At 42.0% G+C, this 19,907-nt stretch overlaps 1 protein-coding gene across 1 annotated transcript in view; it reads left to right on the plus strand.

Moving 5' to 3' along the window:
- Nucleotides 1-1,147: 1,147 nt before the first annotated feature.
- LOC126274687 (CD63 antigen-like) overlaps nucleotides 1,148-19,907 on the plus strand; it is a 55,631-nt gene continuing 36,871 nt past the window's right edge. Inside the window, exon 1 of the mRNA XM_049977134.1 lies at nucleotides 1,148-1,272. Coding sequence (XP_049833091.1) covers nucleotides 1,210-1,272 — 63 coding nt within the window. The 5' untranslated portion in view covers nucleotides 1,148-1,209. The remainder of the gene's footprint in view (nucleotides 1,273-19,907) is intronic.

Genomic DNA, 19,907 nt, shown 5'->3' on the forward strand with positions numbered 1-19,907 from the left:
CTTAAGTTAGTTAGGTTTAAGTAGTTCTAAGTTCTAGGGGACTGGTGACCTCAGAAGTTAAGTCCCATAGTGCTCAGAGCCATTTGAACCATTTTTTTGTATTTGTATGTATTGTGTTCATGCACAGGTAAAATAATTTAATCTAGTCACTTAATAGATAAGAAGCGGATAAGTATCACCCTCTTGTTTTCCAATAATACTTGATATGTTAAATGGGGTAGTACTGAAACTGGTGTAAGGGGTGTTTGCAATAGTGCCACTAACAGTGAACCAGCAGTGAAGCATGTATAGCAATGCAAAGGAACTAACAAGCTTCTTATCATTCAGCGAACGCTACATAAGGGAAAACTCCACGTTAAAGGTCACAGTTCAACGTCCTATTGACAGCGGGTTCGCTGGAAATGGCCGTTGCGGACAAGTAACATGTGAAGCGGAAGCAATCATTTCTGCTTTTATGCGCAAATTATATTTTGCCTAGACTGCCATATAATTATTTGTAGCGCTATCAAACGTCAAATACATGTATATATTTCGTTTCTTTTTGCTCTTTGGAGTTTCTGATATACGCCATAAACATATTCTCTTATTCACAATAAAAATGGAAAATGTTTTGCTTCTTACAATCGTTCAGCAAAAGGAGAATGAATTACTTACAAGTTCTGTCGCTTCTGTGTGTTGATACCTACATTAGTTGCGATGCCTACATTAGTTGCGATGCCTACATTAGTTATGGAACTATCTATAGTTTATGTAAACTATAACAACTTTTTACTGTTCACCACAAACAGTGTTCTATGATGTTATGGAGTGAAAAATTGTAATACGAACTAATTAACTATTTATTAACTAATTATTCCAAGGTGTTAGAAACAATTCAGTATTCAGAAGGATTACAGTTCCGTTCAGAGAAGAAGATTTTGTTCTCATTTAATGATTAAATCTTATTTTTGTTTTCTGTAGAGTTTCGTTCGACAGGTATTGTCCTACACAGTAGCGTCGGCCGATGAATATTTGCACTTCTGCGCGCCTACTTTGCTTCGCTCGTTGCCCTGGCAACCACTCGATTCAGCCAATGGGCGCCCAGCAGGAGAGATAATATCGTTTGAAACGGGGCGCGATCGAAGACAGGGCAAATGCTCGCCTCGCGGCTCCTAAACCAGTTCTCTAATTCGGTTTCTGCAGCGAACATTGTCTGGAGGGCGCACCAACATGCAGTCGTGTGGAATGGAACTGATTAAGTACCTACTCTTCTTCTTCAACCTGTTGTTTACGGTCAGTGCAAATAATCTCTTCTGTTCTAATTTCATCCTGACCTAAATGAAATAAGCATGTTTCAGATAGAACCTGTGATTGAGGAAGGTGGCATGTTTCTATTTTATTTCACCCTACTTTTCTTGTAGAGCTCGCTTGTATTCGTAGACAGGATGTTCTGAAGGTTTAAAAACACAAGTTCAGAGATTGAGTCGAAACTCACCTGCTTGCTTGGTATTGTTTCCGCATTTCACAGTACTTGGCCACATAAAAGAAAATTAATGGGAAACACGTTCTGTTCTTTGCTTACAGCTTATGATTTAAGTTATTTCTATACCCACTCTGCTTGCATGATTTTCAGGGAGAAAATTACTTTCATTTTGGCTTTGATCGATTGCGACTTGGGGACCTACCTATAGATATTTCTATCTACAAATATACTGGCAGAAAGTTATCCTGGTAAGAACCCTCTGCAAAGTAACGGCATTTCTAGATTGAAGGAAATACTATTCTGCAAACTCTCCTTTTGGTTTCCTTTTAATGCTTACTGTATTAGCTAATACAATGGCTTCACTATTAATTGTAGCTTATGTTTGTTTCACCTCAAAGTAGCTACTTTTAGATTGTATTTGCCCTTGCACAGTACTCTTTCTTATAATGTTTTCTATTTAGACATGCAATAAATAACGGAAGATGTCTTTGCAGTGTTTCGCCGTATAGAAGAAACACAATGACTCACACGAGAGCAGAACATACGAATAAATATCCAACTTATGTCCTGGGAGTGTTTAGATCCAGCGCCGGTTTGATTACTGTTTATTAACTCGCTGTTAGTGTAAGCAGCTGTGAAGTGGCCAATAGTAGCAGCTACGAAAAATTAAATTGATTGATTCTTACTTTTGCGGTAAGCAGTGTCAAGTGCTTCTGCAGTTTAGTTGAGTACAGGTGAAGTACCACAGACAAAAAGTCATATCACGCAGCAGTCATGAACAACATAATAGCAAGGCTTTCTCTAATCTTCCAACAATAAGACGTGTTATTGTATGACTAAACGAATGCCAATCAGTCACTAGAATCAGTCACATCCATCAAATATCTGGGGGTAACTGTACTGAGCGATTTAACGTGAGACTACCACATAAAATTAATCGTAGTAAAGGCAGTTACCAGAGTGAAAAATCATTACAGAAATCCTCAGGAAGTATAGTACACCTAAGATAGCTTGTCCCTCTAGGACCCGTAACAGATACGATAGACAGAGAGGATCCAAAGAAGAGCGGTTCGTTTCTTCACAGGTTCGTTTAACGATTACGAAAGCGTCGCGGATATGCTAATACAACTCCAGTGGCATACGCTACAAGAGAAGCGTTGAGCATTACGGTGTAGTTTACTGCAGAAATTCTGAAATCGTAAAATCATAGAACAATCAAAAGTACACTTATTCCTTCTAAGTTTATCTAGCGAAATGACCATGAAGGTAAATCTGGTGGCACTGGAACTGACACGAAGGCTTCAACAATTGTTCTTCCCGCCCGTCGTTCGGGACTTTAAGAGAACTGGGGGGGGGGGGGGGTCTCACAGAAATTTGTACGGCACCATAACATGAACATGGTTGTTCTTCTTATTAGAGAAGTTTATTCGCAGAGGTGGCCGAAAAGTACACAATGGTTACTGATTTCAGCGAGAGTAAGTCACCATCTTCAGATAATTTGTACAGAAAATTTTTTTTACACAGCCAATCGATTTCGACGTATGTTACTATTAATTGAACACGTCTTATAGAGGCGACATTCCATAGTGCCGTATCTCATACAGTTCGAGAATAGTTATGCGAACAGTGCGTAATAGATAATACGTGTGCAACATCTTGTCATGTTGTGTTCATGTTGGCATCTGATAGGAGCCTGTTTCCTGTCAGATGTCAACAAAGACACAACATGAAAACATTTTATACATGTATTATCTATTTTATTTGTAACCGTTCGCACAAGTATACTTCTATTGTATCACGAGAGGTGTTTACTGTGGCATGACGTCTCTCTGAGCTGTGTCCAGTTAATGTGAACAGTCGACGAAATAGAATGGCCCCGTAAAAAGATTTTTTATGCAAATGATCTTAAGATGGCGATTTAATGTCGCCAGAACTAGTAATCATTGTGTATTTTTGTGCGATCTGGGCGAATAAACTTCCGTAATAAGAACAACAGTCGTGTTTAGATTCTGAGACGGTCTCCAATACATCTCACAGTCACTGGTAATTATCATAACATAAGTTAAATTAGGTACTTCCTGCATCGCACTTCTGCTGAATAAAAATGTATTGATAGCCATTAAAACTGCAACATCACTGCACGTCAGAGGAGACTTCTATCTTGGAACCTTTAATTCAATGGTCGTCAAGCTGCGGCTCACGTGCCACGTACGGCCCGAATCAAGAATTACGGCTACTCGCGTTCCTAACGCGTATTTTATAATACGAGGAGCGCATGGTCTAAGAAAATAACGGGAACAAAAAATACAAAACAAAATACCTTTACTGGTTTTCAAAGTAATCAACATTAGCCACAACACACTTCTGACATCGATTGTAAAGCGGTTCGAAAGTGTCAAGCAAACGCTTCATGTGGGACAGCTTGAAGCACCGTGGACAAGCGCTGTTGGATATTCGTAACGTTTGCGAATGTTCGTGAACAGTAGTGCTTGTCCTGTCTTTGTTACTTTTCTTCTACTCTCATTCTCAGACAGTCGTCGATCATCCGCGAGCAGCCGTCGCACTCGTGAAATAGAAAAATGGAGCGCAACGAAGCAACGCGTTAACATGAAGGTTGGCTTCAAATTAAGGAAAACGGCGACGCAGGCTCATGGAATGTTACAAAAGGTGTACGGTGTTGAATCAATGTGTAAAAATAGTGTACTTGAGTTATTTAAACGTTTTAGAGATGTAAAGAACACGGTTTCGAGGACGAGCCGCGTTCACGTCAACGCGCAAGGCCCCAGAAAACATCGAATGAGTGCGACGGATGCTCGCCGCTGAGCAGCGGCCGTCGTTGTGAATGACAGCAGAAGAGTTGAAGATAAGCAACGACAATGTAAGCTCTGTTGCTTACTAAAATCCGCAGACATTGCGGATATCCAACAACGCGTGACCACGATGGTTCGAATGGTCCCACAAGAAGTGTCTGCTCCACAGTTTCCAACAGCTTTACAACCGATGTTTGAAGCCTGTTGTAGCTAATGGTGATTATTTTGAAGTCCGGTAAAGGTTTGTTGTTTGTAGCTCTCGTTTCCTTTATTTTCTGAAACCATTCGCTCAACTTTTCAGACGAACGTCATTTAATTCGGATCTAGCAGCCAACAGCCGTATTCACAAATGTCGAGTAACGTTAAGAGCTTCTTAAGAGTGTACTTTTCCTGCCCAGACACGAATAAAAACCCAAAGACAGTGATATTTTAAGAGGATCATAATTTCAATTGACTGTTGGTGAATTCTTCTGTGAGAGACATAAAGCTGACCGCCTACTTTCAGCTGCGAAGGGTAAGTAGCTCGACCGCTGTGGCTTTAGATGATGTGAGAGGGGGGAATGTTTTATTGTTTGTCTTCCGGTCTTTGCAACTTACTGGCGCACGCGACTCGAATTATCTCGGGAGAAAATGTTCGTTTGACGATTAATGAACACAAATTCAGGAACTATCGTTCTTCTGCAGCACAGCTTCCTCTTTATTCTCATGAAGTAATGTGTCCTATTGACAGGGAATCTTAGATTAATTCCACACGAGTAGATTTCCAGAAGGCTCTGGACACCCTTCCTTACGAGCGCTTCTAATCAAACAGCGTATCTTTGGAGTAACGTCTCACTTGTACGACTTGACTCGTCATTTCCTGTCAGAAAGGTAACGGAAAGTCATCGACTAAAACGTAAGTGATATGTGTCGTTCCCCAAGGAAGTGTTACAGGACCTCTGCTGTTCCTGATCCATCTAAATGTTTAATGAGACAATCTGATCAACCATCTTAGACTGTTTGCAGATGATGTTGTCATTTACCGTCTAGTAAAGCCATCAGAAGATCGAAACCAATTTCAGAATGATTTAGGCGAAATATCTGTAAGGTTTGAAAAGTGACAGTTGAATGTAATAATGATAGGTATGACGTCATCGACTTGAGTACTGAATGGAATCCGTTAAACAGTCTGCTAGAGTATTGCTGGATCCTTACCAGATAGAACTCATGGAAGAGATTGATAAGGTTCAAGAAAGGCGGGCTTGTTTTGTGTAATCGTGAAACAGAGGAGAGAGAGAGACGGATATGGTACACGAGTTGGCGTGACAGTCATTAAAATAAAAGTGTTTCTCGATGAGGAGAGATTTTTCACGAAATGTTTATTTCCAAGTTAATTCTTCGAATGTGAAAATATTTTGTTGGCTCCCAACTACACACGGATAAATGATCGTATTAATAAAGTATAAGTTTTCAGACCTCGCATGGAAAGACTGAAGTCTTCGTTCTTTTCACGCACCGTTCGAGAGTGGAACTGTTGTCAAATAGTGTGAAAATGGTTCGATTAACCCCCTGTCACGCATTTAAATGTGAACTGCACAGCAGTCATGTAGAGGTAGACTTGCTGATCATCTACTATGGTGTAAATTTTGACACGGAAGTGACATGGATTCGTGAATGTGTGTTATAGAAATGATCATTTTCAAATGCGGTTCATATGTATAGCAAAGAATATGACATTAAATTACGGCTATTGTAATATAATGCAAAGAGTAGAGGGAAAATGACACTCAAAAAATTTATTAATCATTTGTGATCGTGTTTCGCATTGCGTAATCCTTTTCAGTGCATGTACAGTTGCTGTTATTAATCAATTAACCAAGCAGACATCACAAAAACACTTAGCCAGGAAATTACAGTGTTACTGCTTTGGGCTCACTGAGCGATGCAGCAATCTGAAACAGAATAGTCGGCAGGAAGGGTTCCAAATGGTGCCAACATTCCACGATCAGTACTTAGCGGCCAACAGCAAACTTACCGTGACCATACTACACTTAATCTATTTGGGGATCACAACATACTAATTTAGCAATTAATATTAAGATCGGTATCAATGTGGTCCGAGGTGCTGCTACACAAAGATAGTTTGGATCTTGAGCAATAAACTTTGACGACTGCTGCTTTACGTCAAACAAAAAAAGGTTTATATTCAATTAAAAATCATCCCTGTTCGTCGTTAGAGGTAGGAAAGAAATAAAACTTCAGCGCCACTTGGAAAAAAAACTTATGAGACAAAATGACCAGGAGAAAATGGAACTCGGCAATTATTTCTGTTATCTTAACACTGCTATACGGCGGGAGTGCAAGTACACAAAAGCCCTCATTTAAAAATGAAATAAAATATTTCTAAATGGTTTGAAATATACACACATCCAAAAACGTTTTTTGCCATAACGGTTCCCAGAACTCCTGAGGGTTGTCGTTGACTATGGATATTGTATCACAGACAGAGTCCCTCTGACTGTTCAGAGATGTCACTAAAGCCGCCAAAAGATATAAACAACCATGCACGAGCAGCGCCTATTAGACAGAGGGGGTCAGATAGTCGATCATTTCCAGTCATTCCACCAGGAAGGAGGTACATGACTCGTGTTGTCTTAGTTCAACCATGCCTAGACGGTCGATACTGCGGTTCGATCGTGTCCGCATTGTTACTTTGTGCCAGGAAGGGCTCTCAACAAAGGAAGTGTCCTGGCGTCTCGGAGTGAACCAAAGAAATGTTGTTCGGACATGGAGGAGATAACAGAGAGACAGGAACTGTCGATGACATGCCTCGCTCAGGCCGCCTAAGGGCTGCTATTGCAGTTCATAACCGCTACCTATGGATTATGGTTCGGAGGAACATTGACAGCAACTCCACCATGTTTAATAACACTTTTCGTGCAGCCACAGGACGTCGTGCAACGACTCAAACTGTGGCCAATAGGCTGCATGATGTGCAACTTCATTCCTGACGTCCATGGCGAGGTGCATCTTTGCAACCACGACACGATGCAGTGCGTTACAGATGGGCGTAACAACATGCCGAAGGGACCGCCCAGGATTGGCGTCACGTTCTCTTCCCGATGAGTGTCTCATATGCCTTCAACCAGGCAATCATCGGAGACGTGTTTGGAGGCAAACCGGTGAGGTTGAACGCCTTAGACACACTGTCCAGCGACTGCAGTAAGGTGGAGGTTCCCTGCTGTTTTGGGGGGGGGGGGGGGCATTAGGTGGGACTGATGTACGCCGCTGGTGGTCATGGAAGGCGCCGTAACGGCTTTACGATACGTGAATGCCATCCTCCGGCCGATAGTGCAACCATATCGGCAGCATATTGGCGAGGCATTCGTCTTCATACACGACAATTCGGACCCCCATCGTGCACATATTGTGAATGACTTCCTTCAGGATAGCGGCATTTTTCGACTAGAGAGGTCGGCTGTTTATGGTCGACGTGGCCCACCAGCCACTCAGAGGGATCTACGCCGAGTCGCCGTTGAGGAGTGGGACAATCTGAACCAACAGTCCCTTGATGAGCTTGTGGATAGTATGCCACGAGGAATACAGACATGCATCAATGCCCATGTGTACAGCAGTCGCAACCACGAGCACTGAAGGTCTCGCTGTGTGGTTGTACAACATGCAATGTGTGGTTTTCATGAACAATAAAAATGGCAGAAATGACGTTTACGTTGACCTCTCTTCCAATTTTCTGCACAGGTTCCGGAACTGTCGGAACCGAGCTGATGCAAAACGATTTTTTTATGTGTGTATATTTTGATGTGTGTATCTTTTACCCTATATCTTAAAATGACGTTGGTGCTGCTCAGGACAGTTACACACCAAACATCAAATGGATGTTGCTTAAGCCATCAGAGAACAAGGAGCTACCACGAGCATGGAGCCAAGTGGCCTACCATTATGAGAAGGAAGCAGATAGAAACTACATCGAGGGAAGCTAAACTCTGGGCTATAATATCAGAAAGAGGGATACATCTCATGAACATATTGCTGAATGAGATTTTCACTCTTCAGCGGAGTGTGCGCTGATATGAAACTTCCTGGTATATTAAAAGTTTTAATCTGCCAGGAAGTTGCAACATACACTCCTGGAAATTGAAATAAGAACACCGTGAATTCATTGTCCCCGGAAGGGGAAACTTTATTGACACATTCCTGGGGTCAGATACATCACATGATCACACTGACAGAACCACAGGCACATAGACACAGGCAACAGAGCATGCACAATGTCAGCACTAGTACAGTGTATATCCACCTTTCGCAGCAATGCAGGCTGCTATTCTCCCATGGAGACGATCGTAGAGATGCTGGATGTAGTCCTGTGGAACGGCTTGCCATGCCATTTCCACCTGGCGCCTCAGTTGGACCAGCGTTCGTGCTGGACGTGCAGACCGCGTGAGACGACGCTTCATCCAGTCCCAAACATGCTCAATGGGGGACAGATCCGGAGATCTTGCTGGCCAGGGTAGTTGACTTACACCTTCTGGAGCACGTTGGGTGGCACGCGATACATGCAGACGTGCATTGTCCTGTTGGAACAGCAAGTTCCCTTGCCGGTCTAGGAATGGTAGAACGATGGGTTCGATGACGGTTTGGATGTACCGTGCACTATTCAGTGTCCCCTCGACGATCACCAGAGGTGTACGGCCAGTGTAGGAGATCGCTCCCCACACCATGATGCCGGGTGTTGGCCCTGTGTGCCTCGGTCGTATGCAGTCCTGATTGTGGCGCTCACCTGCACGGCGCCAAACACGCATACGACCATCATTGGCACCAAGGCAGAAACGACTCTCATCGCTGAAGACGACACGTCTCCATTCGTCCCTCCATTCACGCCTGTCGCGACACCACTGGAGGCGGGCTGCACGATGTTGGGGCGTGAGCGGAAGACGGCCTAACGGTATGCGGGACCGTAGCCCAGCTTCATGGAGACGGTTGCGAATGGTCCTCGCCGATACCCCAGGAGCAACAGTGTCCCTAATTTGCTGGGAAGTGGCGGTGCGGTCCCCTACGGCACTGCGTAGGATCCTACGGTCTTGGCGTGCATCCGTGCGTCGCTGCGGTCCGGTCCCAGGTCGACGGGCACGTGCACCTTCCGCCGACCACTGGCGACAACATCGATGTACTGTGGAGACCTCACGCCCCACGTGTTGAGCAATTCGGCGGTACGTCCACCCGGCCTCCCGCATGCCCACTATACGCCCTCGCTCAAAGTCCGTCAACTGCACATACGGTTCACGTCCACGCTGTCGCGGCATGCTACCAGTGTTAAAGACTGCGATGGAGCTCCGTACGCCACGGCAAACTGGCTGACACTGACGGCGGCGGTGCACTAATGCTGCGCAGCTAGCGCCATTCGACGGCCAACACCGCGGTTCCTGGTGTGTCCGCTGTGCCGTGCGTGTGATCATTGCTTGTACAGCCCTCTTTCGGTGTGCGGAGCAAGTATGGTGGGTCTGACACACCGGTGTCAATGTGTTCTTTTTTCCATTTCCAGGAGTGTATTACTGCTTGCAGAGACATTGTTTCTCCCATACTTCATTGGTAAAATCGGAAAATGTAAATCTACTTGGGGGAATGAGAATCTGTAAATATTTTAAAATATTCCACAGAATAAAGTGAATTAAGGAACACAATAATAATGCAAACAGTCCGTCTTTCCTTTACTTAATATCACAAATTTATTTCGGAGAAAGTAAATAACTATTTCACTCATTTCGTTTTGGCTATTCAAGGAAATGCAAGTTAAGGCGCTTTTGTATTGATCATTCGTGAATAGAGCTCAGTAATATCGAGCTGAGAAATCTGAGTTGTTCATAGTGAGCTTGCGTAGCTGAAAGTGCTATAAATCTCGAAGCAATGTAATTTGCAGTGACTGTTGAAATCTAAGCAACGTTAAACGTCTTAGTTCTTCTCCACCCCAAGGAAAAATAATTCTCTTAATCGTTAAGTGTACTCGTGGTTAGTAGTATTATACAGCGCCTGAGCGATTGATTACCCGCAGCGCAGTAATGTACCCGGGTCGTATGCTATGGCATACTCGGTACGGCATGACCGCTACCGCACCACAAAGCTCGTGTCATTCAGTAGAACAATTGCTTGCAGGAATTGCTAGCGACCAGACCAACATTTCCTTTACTTGGAACTAACAAAGAAATTTCTCATTAGCCCCTCAATCACCAACAGTCTTCCATTCACATCAACGAGCTCCAACCCATTCGTCATTTCGAGGGGATGAAATGCTTAGCACACTGAACTCTCATTCGGGAGGACGACGGATAAATCAGAACCTGACCATACAGGTTTAGATTTTCTGTGATTTCTCTAAATAGCTCCAGGGAAATTCCGGAGTAGTTCCTTTGGAGGGGCACTGCCGATTTCCTTCCCCATTCTTGAATTAATTCGAGTTAGTGCTCGTGGACTCAAATGAGAGGGAAGATGACGTTCTTCTCCGGAAACACCGTTGAGAAAATTCAGAGAGCAGACATTTGTTATTGATTTCAGAACGATTCTACTGCCACCAATGTATATTTCGCTTAAGAACGACGAAGAGAGAAAATAGGGCTCGTACTTAGCGTATAGACCAGTGGTCGTCAAATTGTGGCCCGCGGGTCGCATGCGTCTCGAATCACGTATTCGTGCGGTCCGCGTTTCTCAGCCGTACTTTATAGTAATGCGCAGCTAGAAACTAACAGCCGAGTCCAAAAAGTCAACTGACGTCAGGACCTTCTTCGGAGCCTTGTTTTCCGCACAGTACCAAACAAAAGTATTTACAGGAACAATCACATTTTTAAGACGTGCATATTTTAATTGTCTTTGCTGAATTTGGCCATGAGCTAAGTAAAGGGGGCCGCTTAACTCAGGAGTAGAAGGATGACTGAATTATTGTTTATCATCTAGTACTGTCCACACACGGGTCTGCGTGACTCGTATCGGTAGTCCGTCTATCATTTGCGTTGGTATAAATTTTGACACGGCATTATCAGGGAACAGGGAATCGTGATTGCGCGCTACAGAGATTTATCTTCAAATGTGGTACTTACCTGTAGAAAGTAACATCAAATTAATTAAAGCTGTTTTAATATAATGCAATGAGTAGAAGAAAAACAACATTAGAGAATTTATCAAACTTTCGTGATGGTATCTCATATTCAGTACTGCGTTTAAATATGGGTACAAATATTATTTTCAACGAAAGTCATCACACTCACGGTAAAGTAAAAAACATTTCAACGCGCCACTATAGTGCCACAGCCATTATATCGCTGAGATTGGCAGCAGTTTGAAACAGTCTTACACAAAGTGTTCCGAGTGGTGCTGACATATAACGATCAGTGCTTCAGGGACGGCAACCGACTTACCACGCCCTTGCTATAGTTAATCTGTTGGGGATCATCTGTGTTAATAATTGTAAGCAATTACGCCGGAGCCCAATACCTATTACTATTATCTAACGCCTTCCAAGGCAAAAAAATTGATTTAAAAATTTCGCGCAGTTACTGGCCAACTTTAAAAAAAGTTAATGCGTTATATAATCTTGAAATAGTGAAGGCAGCAGAGGACCAAATAGGTAAAAAGACGGGTGCTAGTACAAATCCTTGGGTAACTGAAGAAATACTGAATTTAGTTGATGAAAGGAGAAAATATAAAAATGCAGTAAATGAAGTAAACAGAAAGGAATACAAACTTTTCAAAAATGAGATTGACAGGAAGTGCAAAATGGCTAAGCAGGGATGGCTAGAGGACAAATTTAACGATGTAGACCCTTATCTCACTATGGGTAAGATATATTCTGCCTACCGGAAAATTAAAGAGACCTTTGGAGAAAAGACAACCATTTTTGTGAATATCAAGAGCTCCGGTGGAAACACAGTTCTAAGCAAAGAAGGGAACATCAGAAAGGTGGACGAAGTATATAGAGGGTCTATACAAAGGCGATGTACTTGAGAACAATATTATGGAAATGGAAGAGGATGAGGATAAAGATGAAATGGTAGATATGATACTGCGTGAAGAGTTTAACAGACCACTAAAAGACTTAATTCTAAACGAGGCCCCGGGAGTAGACAACATTCCATTAGAATTACTGACAGCCTTGGGAGAGCCAGCCCTGACAAAACTCTACTATCTGGTGAGCAATATGCATGATGCAGGCGAAATACCCTCAGACTTCAAAGAGAATATAACAATTCCAATAACAAAGAAAGCTGATGTTGACAGATGTGAAAATTACCGAACTATCAGTTTAATAAGTCATGGTTGCAAAATACTAATGCGAATTCATTACAGACGAATGGAAAAAGTGGCAGAAGCTGATCTCGGGAAAGATCAGTTTGGATTCCGTAGAAATGTTGGAACACGTGAGGCAATCTAGCCCTACGGCTTATCTTAGAAGTTATGTTAAGGAAAGGCAAACCTACGTCTCTAGGATTTGTAGACTTAAAGAAAGCTTTTGACAATGTTGACTGGAATACTCTCTTTCAAATTCTGAAGGTAAAATACAGGGAGCGAAAGGCTATTTACAATTTGTACAGAAACCAGATGGCAGATGTAAGTGTCGTGGGGCACGAAAGGGAAGCAGTGCTTGGGAAGGGAGTGAGACAGTGTTGTAGCCTATCTCCGGTGTTATTCAGTCTGTACATTGACCAAGCAGTAAAGGAAACAAAAGAAAAATTCGGAATAGGAAATAAAATCCATGGAGAAGAAATAAAAACTTTGAGGTTCGCCGATGACATTGTAATTCTGTCAGAGACAGCAAAGGACTTTGAAGAGCAGTTAAACAGAATGGACAGTGTCTTGATAGGAGGGTATAAGATGAACATCAACAAAAGCAAAACGAAGATAATGGAATTTAGTAGAATTAAGTAGGTGATGATGAGGGAATTAGATTAGGAAATGAGACATCTAAAGTCGGAAAGGTGTTTTGCTATTTGGGGAGCAAAATAACTGATGATGGTCGAAGTAGAGAGGATATAAAATGTAGACTGGCAATGGCAAGAAAAACGTTTCTCAAGAAGAGAAATTTGCTAACTTCCAATATAGATTTAAGTGTCAGGAAGTCTGTTCTAAAAGTATTTGTATTGGGGTGTAGTCAATAATGGAAGTGAAACATGGTCGATATATAGTTTGGATAAGAAGAGAATAGAAGCTTTCGAAATGTTGTGCTACAGAAGAATGTTGAAGATTAGATGGGTAGATCATATAACTAATGAGGAGATATTGAACAGAACTGAGGAGAAGAGAAATTTGTGGCACAAGTTGACTAGAAGAAGGGATCGGTTGGTACGACATGTTGTGGGGCATCAAGGAATTACCAATTTAGTATTTGAGGGCAGCGTGGAGGGTAAAAATCGTAGAGGGAGACCAAGAGATGAACACACTAACATATTCAGAGGGATGTAGGCTGCGGTAGGTACTGGGAGATGAAGCAGCTTACACAGGATAGAGTAGCATGGATAGCTGCGTCAAGCCAGTCTCTGGACTGAAGACCACAACAACAACAAGAACATCATAACCTACTCAGTAAGAGGCATAAGACTAGTATAATAATCGGAAACAGTGTGTTTTTGTTGAAGCAACGTTAAGTACTGGCTTCTAAATAACAGGACTTTACTCAGCAGGTCTTTGTGAACGAGAAATTTTAAGTTTTTTACGAAATTTTTTTCGGCGATATCCCCCCTCCCCCCTAACCCCACAAAATAACTAAAGGAAAAATGTTCATCGCTATCTACATTTTCGCTGTTCACCCAGTAACATTGCCGCAGCGGGCGTGACGTTTTAATTTACTACTTCTTCATAGTTATACGCAACAAATTTAGCAGACAGTATCCAGAGATGCAGCTGAATGTACCGGCAAAATTTTATCACATGTACGACACATAATTCAGGAGAAGTGATGTCATAAACACTGAGATGCGTGAATAACTTCCTTTTGCTAAAAATGGAGCACAACTTAGCCAGTGTCGCGCTTCCAACAAACTATCAACATAATTGCAAACCTTTCTTTTAGTTTTACTAGCTTTTACGCTTGAAGTCAAATATTTATCACATTTGTATAGTAATCGGATATCTGAAACTGCAGGGGAGTTCGCGTCTGTAAGGAATCTTGGGCTTTTACTAATATATTAATTTACGTAGAGTACCAGTTAATAATATGATCGGTATATACGTTGATCAGCCAGAAAATTATGACCACCTTACCACTACAAACCCCTACACGCGATATCAGCGTCACCTGGCAAGAAATTACTGCTAGACAGACAACGCGCGGAGCATGTAATATCAGTGAGCATGATGTCCCTGTGAGGAATGGGGAAGGCGCGCCATTTATCCGATTTTGATCGAGGCCCGGAGGCTCAGTACGAGCATTTCGGAAACATCTCGCCTTGTCGGATGTTCGAGTTGTGCCGTGGTGAGTGCCTTCAACACTTGGCTAAACCAAAGTGAAACTACGTCCAGATGTCGTGTTGTTGGGTCACCCCTCATTACAGATGTCGGACATCATAGGCTGGGAACACTGGTAAAATAGGACAGGCGCCGAACTGCGGCTGAACTAACGTCATTCTTCAAGGTTGGACGTCTCAAAACACAATGCACTGAACACTCCTATCGGTGGGTCTCCGCGCCACTGTCCCATGAATGAGCGCATGTTAGCACCATGCCATCGGCAATTACATCTGGAATGGGCACTTGACCGTTGGCACTGGACGTTGGTGCAGTGGCAGAGCGTTGCATGGTATGATAAATCCTGATACCTTCTTCATGATGACGATGGGAAGCGCGAATCCATAGTCTTCCAAGGGAACAGCTCCTTGACACCTGTACCCTCGACGGAGACAAATTGGTGGCGGCTCCATTATGTTCCGGGCATGAATAGGTCTAGTGGAGTTCGTGCAAGGCACTATGACGGTCAGCGGTATCGTGTACTGGTTGCAGACCACGTACATCCCTTCATGACGGTCATGTTTCCAGATGGCAGTAGCATTTTTCAACAAGATAATGTTATTTGTCAAAAGGCCAGGAGTGTGTTAGAGTGATTTGAGGAACACAGTGGCGAGTTTAAGTTGATGTGCTGGCCACTCAACTCGCCAGCTCTGAACCCGATCGAGCAGATCTGTGATGTGACTGAATGCGGCGTCAGAGCGTATCGTCCCCTCCCCGGAATTTAAGGGAATTAAGTAACTTGTGTGTACACTACCAAGGCCCCATTGCTGCCATGCCACGACGCATCGCCGCTGTTACCCGTGCCAAAAGTGGACATGCCAGCTGTTAGGTAGGTAGTCGTAATGTTCTGTCTGATCAGTGTTTGTTGCCCGAGGTATTGCCCCACAGTATCAACATTGGCTCTTGCGCAAAAATTTTTGACGTCCACTGGTATACAGACACTGCGTTTTTCCTCGCTCTCTATGCGAGTGGAACAGAAAAGAGAATTATTAGTTGTGGTACAAGGTACCCTGCACGACGTGCCGTATGGTGGCTAGCAGAGTACGTGCGAAGATGTAGATACCGACATAAGGAGACATCATTTTGTTTCTATGTTATCGCTATCTTTAGTCAATGCACACTGGATGGCGAGCGAGTTGCTACAGCAAGGAGTTCCCTCCCAGCAATCACCAGAAACAGCAATTTACACTTGTCGCCGTGACAGACTATTAGTTTCGACGCAGGAGTGAAAATTCTGGCAAAGTTTCTGTCTTGAGGCATGTAGAAGATACAGTCTTGTGAAATCAGAGGTATCTTTCCGAAAGGCCTGCATGTATACCGAAACATACAAAATTTTCATAATCTTTACTGTTTTTATGATTATGTCCACCTATATCTACTAATATGTTTCTATATTTACAAAGACGTTTCGGCTGCTGTCATCATCAGACGAAAGCAGATTTTGTAACAGAGTGTTTAGGGTAAGTTTCACTTAAACTTGTACCTCAATGGGCTATAGGTTTTATTGAAACAGATACCCAACATTGTTTTACTTAAAATTTCCTGGTATATTATGATTATGTAAGAAAATAAAATTCTCTGGTATGTATTGGCAGTAACTACTCTTTCACTTGTCTGTATTTGCTTAGAAATGAGATTAATAAACAGTACTTCTTCGTGAAGTAAATTAAACGTAATATATAATCATAAAATTGAAATACTTTTCATGTTAGACTTGTACCTTTAAATTAACGTGAAATAAAATTTCATTCCTTCATAGTCAATAACTTAAAACGTTTTTCTCTTCCAAACTGGAAAAAATCCGAAAGGAAAGAAAGTCTGAAATTAACGTCTTCTTTACTAGTTGACTATTGTAACTACACTTTTTGTTAGAAACTTGGTGCAATTGATTACAATGTTAGTAGAAAGGAAAATGCGAATGATAACTGAGTCTTCTAGCGTATGCTTAAATCTCGGTTACCGCTTTTTTCTGTTTTCAGGTTGTTAACTTAAAATTCCTTTTGCAGTTAGATTAGCATTATTTATGCTTTGCAAGTGAAATTCTCTCATTTTAGAAATTGGTTGAAATCATGGTTAATGTTAGGATTACAACTGACATTTGTCTTTGTACTTGGATCCATATGCCTGCATTTATCTATAATCTGTATTTTGTTCCCAGTTTCGGTTTATTAGTATTTTCCATCTTTTTTTCCTTACGTGGCTTTGGAAACCTCTGCACGTCGTTTAACTATTCTTAATACACACGATATGTTATCACAGATTAACCATGTTAACATTCACATTTCGCTCACGGGAAGACACGAATGTTGAAGCAAATCAGCTTCCTCTTTGATAGGTTTTATGGCTGCTCATTTAGCTTATTTTCAAAGTGCTGTGTCGTCCATTTCCAAACGTCTACAGTTTTCTAACATTCAGCCATTCTGTGTATTGCGGTGTCTCTCACATGCCTGTACCGATTGGGTTGTGCTATTGGTGAAACCTGGGCCGTAACTCTGCAATGTGTAGAAGATCATTGATGATGATGTTGCGTTAGAGCGTACGTCCGAAGTTATACACTCGTCACAGAGATTTTTCGCTGTAGTCTTCCAGTAGCCATTCAAAGTTTTAAACTGAATGTTCGAGGTTACACGTTTAAATGAAGATAAAATTTTGGTAATACTCTTTGGACTGTGATTCCTTCCTGTTTCCATTTTCCCGACTAACTGCCAAATATATTTAATACAGTTGGTTTTGGCCAAATATAGTTCATTTTCTCGTGACATGCCCTATTCTTCCTCTAAGGATTCTGCTCTATCCAGAGGGCCTGTGGGAGTATGAAGTATGTTCTTCACAAGGAGTATTTTTGATTCGTATTCAACGTCACCCAGGTTTAACCAGCCTTTTTTCACTGGAAGCGTAAAGTGTTCTCTGGCGAGGCGGAGGAGCATTAAGTGGAAACGTATCAACGTTACTCATCTTATTATCTACGCAATTTATTTGCGTTCTCGTTCAGGAATTCACTGATTCTGTTTCTGAACAGAACGCCTAGTGTTTCTGTTTCTTTGCATTCCATGTAAGGATAAAAATGTTCAAATGTGTGTGAAATCTTACGGGACTTAACTGCTAAGGTCATCAGTCCCTAGGCTTACACACAACCTAAATTATCCTAAGGACAAACACACACACCCATGCCCGAGGGAGGACTTGAGCCTCCTCCGGGACCAGCCGCACAGTCCATGACTGCAGTGCCTAAGACCGCTCTGCTAATCCCGCGCGGCATGTCAGGATAACCGCGTAAACTGCCTAGGTGTATGTGATTCGTTATGGACAGTAATTTGCGTTTCTTTGCATTAATTGCTGCTTCACATACCAAAATATGGTTAGTTCTTTCAAGTTCAGTATCATTTTTCACTATTGTGGTTAAGTCATGTAAAGTTGCAGTTTACAATTTTTTGTATTAAATATGACTATTAATAGCTCTAAGGGTTTGGTAAATAAAGCCGCGGACAACGGATATATATATATATATAAGAGTGTATTATTAATTCCGGGAAGATAAACTGAAGTATCAAATGCACGATCTAAATCAATACTGAGGAAGCCAGTATTTTGTTACTGAATACTGTGAACCCGGAAAAAACAGTCTCGAAGTATCCCCGTTCCATTAAAGATTGGAACTCTACTTGTCTCGTCTGGTCCAGCAATTTCATTTAGTACTCCCTGTATTCTCACTACGAGAATGTTTGCAATTATCTTGTAATCTATGCAAAGCAATGTGACTGGATGGTAATCGGATATTGTGCACTCTGTTGAATCAATACTGAGGAAGCCAGTATTTTGTTGCTGAATACTGTGAACCCGGAAAAAACAGTCTCGAAGTATCCCCGTTCCATTAAAGATTGGAACTCTACTTGTCTCGTCTGGTCCAGCAATTTCATTTAGTACTCCCTGTATTCTCACTACGAGAATGTTTGCAATTATCTTGTAATCTATGCAAAGCAATGTGACTGGATGGTAATCGGATATTGTGCACTCTGTTGAATCAATACTGAGGAAGCCAGTATTTTGTTGCTGAATACTGTGAACCCGGAAAAAACAGTCTCGAAGTATCCCCGTTCCATTAAAGATTGGAACTCTACTTGTCTCGTCTGGTCCAGCAATTTCATTTAGTACTCCCTGTATTCTCACTACGAGAATGTTTGCAATTATCTTGTAATCTATGCAAAGCAATGTGACTGGATGGTAATCGGATATTGTGCACTCTGTTGAGTGTTCCTTTGTTCTCTCGCCAAATGGCAGAAACCCCACTTTTAAACAGGATAACTTGTGTGGCCTTGGGACCTGCCAGTGTTCCCTTTCTGACTGTCTGGTTTTAATTCCAATATTCCCTTTCTGAGCAACCTCATTTCCTTTACTCTCTCATACCACAAACTATTTGATTTCGTATTCCTCGCAAGAATTTGTAATAAAATCGCCGGATCTTGTTTTTCTCAGCAAATTTCATATGAAGCGTTCAAAAAATGATAGTAACACGTTTGACTACCTTCTCTCAGCGTTGCTATGATGCCTATAGAATCGTTTTGATCGTCTCCAGTTGGAGAACTTTATGCTCAAATTTTTGTCACCACGCTTACGTCGAGGTTGCTAGAGTTCAGTTTCCGGTAGCACTTTCCATACGGAACTGATGTCGAAAATCCTTTAATTAGAACTGAATGGTGATCAGTAATGCTAAGCTTTATGCTCTAATAGCCATCTACGTCGATATTTCCGAGACGTAAAACCTGTCCAATCTCTTTGCTGCATTTGAGCTTATGTAGGAATAACTATTCGTCAGAATGTTAAGCTTTTCAACTACTTATTTTACACTGACAGCAATTGTTACTTATCATAGGGAGCTGAAATGTTGCCCTTAGTTTCCATGGCTGGTAGAACACAAAGTGACTCCCAAGTATCAGTTCATTAAGGTAGTTTCTTAAATAACAGGTGAAAGTTTACTGGGAAAAAGTTTGCCTGCCCATTTTCTTATTCGATCCGTATGAGTCATATTGGTAGTGCTTTGGTAATGTCGTAAACTTTACGAGAATGAATTGTTAAAATGTTTTCTCCTCATAAGTTTGGTTAAGTAACGACTTCAAATCAGTCATTTAATGTCAGTGACTGTACAGGATGAA

Source organism: Schistocerca gregaria, chromosome 1 (genome assembly GCF_023897955.1).
Source record: "Schistocerca gregaria isolate iqSchGreg1 chromosome 1, iqSchGreg1.2, whole genome shotgun sequence".
NCBI classification, from domain to species: Eukaryota; Metazoa; Arthropoda; class Insecta; order Orthoptera; family Acrididae; genus Schistocerca; species Schistocerca gregaria.